This window comes from Sinocyclocheilus anshuiensis, unplaced genomic scaffold, assembly GCF_001515605.1.
Source record: "Sinocyclocheilus anshuiensis isolate Anshui unplaced genomic scaffold, SAMN03320099.WGS_v1.1 scaffold1287, whole genome shotgun sequence".
NCBI lineage: Eukaryota > Metazoa > Chordata > Actinopteri > Cypriniformes > Cyprinidae > Sinocyclocheilus > Sinocyclocheilus anshuiensis.
The window spans coordinates 748,829-754,213 of NW_015539958.1; the positions used below are offsets into that span (position 1 = coordinate 748,829).

The window sequence follows — 5,385 nt, forward strand, 5'->3', positions numbered from 1 at the left end:
TAAGGGAGAAAAATACACTATAGTTCAAACGTTTTGGGTTGGCAAGAGTTTTTATAATGTTTTTGAAAGAAGAGTCTTATGGCTGCATTTATTTAATCAAGAAAGAAAGAAAGAAAGAAAGTGTTACAGAGGAGGCTCCCGTACCGCCTCCTCCGCACCACCAGAGGGAACTGCCCCCGGAATATTAGCGATCTCCCATTCGGACTCCCATCATCCCTCATACCTGGGACTGATTACACAACCACACCTGCACCTCATTTGCACACTCACACACATATAAGCCACACCATTACATGGACTCTTTGTGAAGTCTTGGTTTGCCCTGGCTGTCATTTTCGAGCGTTATACCCGTGTTTGTTTTCTGTGCATCTGATCTTGGACAGAAAGAGTAATATTATGAAATATTATTAAAATTTAAATTAAGTGTTTTCTATTTGAATATATTTTAAAATGTAATTTATTCCTGTGATGGCAAAGCAAATGACAGCAGCCATGACTGCAGTCTTCAGTATCACATGATCCTTCAGAAATCGTTCTAATATGCTGATTTGGTGCTCAAGAAGCATTTCTTATTATTATCAATCTTGAAAACAGTTGTGCTGCTTAATATTTTGAAACTGTAAAAAGCATCTATTTGAAATAAATTAATATATAAATAATATTTTAGCATTACAGTATGACAAATGAGTTGGTTCTCATTTCTTTCTTTTAATTTTAGGTTGAAATGTGACCTAAACATGTTTGTGATAGCGTGACAGTCTCTTTGGTTTTCCCTGTTACCCTCTTTCAGCATTTCTCATGTTACGCAGCTGTCATTTGTCTCTGGTCTTTACTGTCACTTTTGATTAATTAAATGTATCCTGGCTGATTAAAAGTATTCACTTATTAAAAAAACAACAACATAGTAACCCACAAACTTTTGAGCAATGTTTACGATATGCCCCTGTAAAGCATGTGTTACTAATGTTACAGTCTGAGTGTTGTATTATGCTAACGCTATGCACACTATTCACTCGGAGCGTGTGTGTACCAGTCTGTATTTCTGCAGGGTGTTGGCCTCTCGGGTCAGCCAGGCCTCTACTGTGGCTCTCTTGCTGAGCAGGCTGGGCTCTCGTAGCTGTCGGTCTGCTGGAGGCAGTGTGGCCAGACTTGATAACTGAGCTGCACACAACAGAAAGGAGGATTTAGTCCACAAAGTTGAGCTTTAATAAATTAATTTAAAAAATAAATAAAAAAATGACTCCCATAATTTCATGTGTAGAAGAGCAATCTGGGTATGAAAAAGTGTGACAAGCGCAGTTTTCTTTCCTGTGCTTTTCATTGTATGCATGCTTTTCCTGTATTTTCATTTCTTTTTTATTGCAATTATCTTTACGAATAATGTTTATTTATAAATTATTACACCAAGAGATCTAAATTCAGACTTAAAGGCATAGTTCACCGAAAAATGAAAATTCTGTCATCATTTACTAATCCTCAAGTTGTTCCAAACCTGTGTGAATTTCTTTCTTCTGTTCAGCACAAAAGAAGATCTCTTGAATGTGGGTAACCAAACCATTGCTGGTCGCCACTGACTTCCATAGTATAAAAAAAAATATTTACAGGGGAATTCAATGGGGACCAGCAATGGTTTGGTTACCCACATTCTTCAAAATATCTACTTCTGTGTTCAGCAGAAGTTCATACAGGTTTGGAACAACTTGAGGATGTGTAAATGATGGCAGAATTTTAATTTTTTGGTGAACTATCCCCTTAAAACTGGTTTGATTTGTTATTCAGTGGCATTCTCAGGAATTATGGGAGCCTACAGGCTGTTTTAATGAGGACATTTTTGCTGTATGTACTGAATGATAAAATAGTCTGTGTATTTGACTGCACACACATGACTGCATGTCTGCTGGTTGTGTGTGTGTGTGTGTGGCATTCCAAAGCATTACCGCTAGCAACACCAAAGTTCGATTCCAATGGAATACATGAACTGATGAAATGTGAATCTTGAATGCGAGGTAAGTCGCTTTGGAAAAAAGCATGTCAAATGTATAAATGTAAATGACTGTGGCTTTATACCCTGTATTCTGAGGCTCTCCTGGTACTGTATAATGAAGTACTCCTGGTTGTGCTGTAGTTTTCTGAGGTCATTCTCTGTGTCCTGAGTCAATACTCTGAGCTCCTCGAATGCCTGGTTTATCTGATGGTACTTCTGCGACATGCTGTCCATCAGGCTGCCCACCGGTGAGCTCGACTGCCAATCACAGACACACACGAGTGACAACCAAGTTGTTCAACATTAGGTTTTGCTAAAATTACGATCAGACTATTTCAGAAAAATGCAAGGAAACATGATATAGCTTCATTCTGATGCGGAGTACAAAACTTTTTAGTTTTGATAAACTAGCGAGATGAAGAAGGGTTGGGGTTTGTAGATACTTTCAAAACAACCTGACAAACAGTTATACTACTAAAATCCCACAAACCAAAGCTTCAATATGTATAGTAGGACCTTATCATCCCTGTCCTGTTGTGAATCAATAATCAACCCAGATAAGGTTATTCGTCTATGCCCACGTAAGACTGGATGCACATGTACGTGTGTTTAAACAACTATATATTGTTTGTGTAGTGCATACATGGGATGTGAACATAAATATTATGTCTTTAACTACAGGTGTGTCTGAGATGAGTGGGCGTTTTAATGTGTATGTAAGCTTCTAGATTTACTGATATTGTCTTTTATGATTGTCATGGTTGTCAATTGAGTTGATAAAACCTGAAATTTCCTCTTTTACTCTCATAAAACTGAGCAGGTATCATGAATTTTTGTGTAGGGGTAAATATGTATCTTCCTCTATGCATGCACAAAGCAAATACACAAACTTTATTTCTGAAGATTGTGAAAGTCAGTCATGTATAGTAGCCCTGTTTATTACCCATGATGGTTTTTTAAAGATGACCGAACTCACTGAACTTATGTGTACAAAGACCATAATTTAAACCAAGAAGACAACATAGTCATCTCTTTTTTTAAATGTGTACAAATTACTTACAACTTTTTACAACAGTTATTACAACTTTTTAATGGCTTGTTCAAAGTGTTAATAAATCACTTGAATACAGAGAGAACTAAATTATGAGGTCTGGGAAATGTTCCCACACATTTTGACCAATGAAATTTTGTGGAGGTAAAAAAAATGTATGAGATGATTATATAGATATCTCGGGGAAGTTTTTAATTTCAATGTCAGGTAATAATTCTTGGAATTAACAGATTTATTACTATTACACTTATTAGTATAACAAAAAAAGCAACATACAGACTACAGTTCAAAAGTGTGGGGTCAGTAAGATTTTTATTGTAAGATATTAATTCTTTTATTCAACAGGGATGCATTAAATTAACCAAAAGTCACAGTAATTTTTTTTTACATTATTACAAAAAAAAAAATCAGTTTCAAATAAATACTTTTGAGCTTTCTATTCATTAAAGAATCCTAAAAAAAATGATGGTTTCCACAAAAATATTAAACAGCACAGTTATTTTGATAATAGTAAGAAATATTTCTTGAGCATTAAATCAGTATATTAGTATGATTTCTGAAGGATCATGTGACATTGAAGACTGGAGTAATGATGCTGAAAATTCAGCTTTGACATCACAGGGATAAATGACATTTTAAAATTAATTAAAATAGAAAGCAGTTATTTTAAATTGTATTAACATTTCACAATATTACTGTTTTTACTGTATTTTTGATCTAATAAATGCAGGCTTGATGAGCATAAGAGACTTCTTTCAACAACATTACAAAATCTTGCTGACCCCGTGTTTTTGAACGGTTGTATGTGTGTATACTCTGTGTGTATATAAATTATTCATTTGACTTTTAAAGGGCTAGAATTCACAACTTCCCTTATATTTCCAGGTTTTACATGATTGTGAGAACCCTGTATATGCCTCATTTGAAAACATAGTGATAAACAGCAATTTTTAACTAGAATTGTACTTCATTACAAAAAAAAAGGAAGATGAGATTAAATTCATTCAAAATCAACCGTTATTTCACATAAACTGCCCTAATGAACCGACAGTCTGAAATAGATCTGCTTACTCTGTGTCTACTCACATTAGTCGCCTCTCTGACGAGTCTTTGCTCTGTATACAGGATGTGTTTGATGCATCTCACCAGCTCCAGGGGACAGCGGTCATACGTGCTCTGAAAACACACACACAATCAGAATAACCATCTACTCTGCCATGTTTTACTTCAACACACTCAAGCACACCCCACAACACTAATGACAGTAAAAACTGAGGCTGCACTTTCCTGACTGACCTGTTCTTAGTAACAGCTTTACTGTCATGCACTGACATACTATATGTCAAAAACGGTCTCATTTAGTTGTATCTATATTCTCTCATTTTATTTCTCCTAAGATATTATAAGATAATCTATGTGAGTCTGAACTTTTTTTTAAACTAAATCTTTCCTGAACTGTATGCATAGAAAAAGAACAAGCAGAACCTTTAGCTGTGAAGCATAATGTCCTAATTTGATCTTGAGTAAGAAGCCGTCCTCTCCCACTTGATGCTCTGCTTTCTTCTGTAGTTCCTGGATCAGGCTGTCCAATAAACGCTTGGCTTTCAACTCCTCCTGAGGGTTCTCTAAATCTATCGCATCCCTGAAAGAGGACACAAGGACACACTTAATAACACCGACATATTAAAAAAATGACAAACTGACAGTTGCACTCTTCACATACCAGAGTTGTCCCTCTATCCACTGGGACAGGTAGTGTCGCACCTCTATGGGGAAGTGTTGCCCGTAGAGAGACTGCATCTGGTGTAGAGCATCTCCCTGCAGCTGCTGGGCCTGGATCCACACTGCCATGTTCACTCTGAAAGAGACAACGAGAGAGGGAAGTCGGTAAAGCACCAGAGACAAATGACAGCTGCGTAACATGAGAAATGCTGAAAGAGGGTAACAGGGAAAACCAAAGAGACTGTCACGCTATCACAAACATGTTTAGGTCACATTTCAACCTAAAATTAAAAGAAAGAAATGAGAACCAACTCATTTGTCATACTGTAATGCTAAAATATTATTTATATATTAATTTATTAAAAAAGGATTGTGTGTGTATATATATATATATATATATATATATATATAAAGTAGTTTAATAAAATAATTTAAAGTAATTTATTAAAAATTATTATGTGTAGTAGTTATAAAGTAACATTAAAGTTTTTTAAATTTATTCACTTAATAATAATAATAATATCAATAATAATAATAATTAATTGAAAAAGTGTATATATACACACTAGGGATATGCCGGTATCAAATTTTCATGTTGCGATTAATTGCTAATGCTTTTATCACGGTA

The 5,385-nt window shown here is 35.2% G+C and overlaps 1 protein-coding gene across 1 annotated transcript in view; it reads right to left on the reverse strand.

Annotated features, from left to right (window-relative positions):
• Positions 1 to 5,385, reverse strand: part of LOC107687020 (signal transducer and activator of transcription 5B-like) — a 97,791-nt gene that overhangs the window by 27,089 nt on the left and 65,317 nt on the right. Inside the window, exons 3-7 of the mRNA XM_016484158.1 lie at positions 4,759 to 4,893; positions 4,521 to 4,677; positions 4,122 to 4,211; positions 2,068 to 2,242; positions 1,031 to 1,161 (exon numbers count right to left, since the gene is read on the reverse strand). Coding sequence (XP_016339644.1) covers positions 1,031 to 1,161; positions 2,068 to 2,242; positions 4,122 to 4,211; positions 4,521 to 4,677; positions 4,759 to 4,886 — 681 coding nt within the window. The 5' untranslated portion in view covers positions 4,887 to 4,893. The remainder of the gene's footprint in view (positions 1 to 1,030; positions 1,162 to 2,067; positions 2,243 to 4,121; positions 4,212 to 4,520; positions 4,678 to 4,758; positions 4,894 to 5,385) is intronic.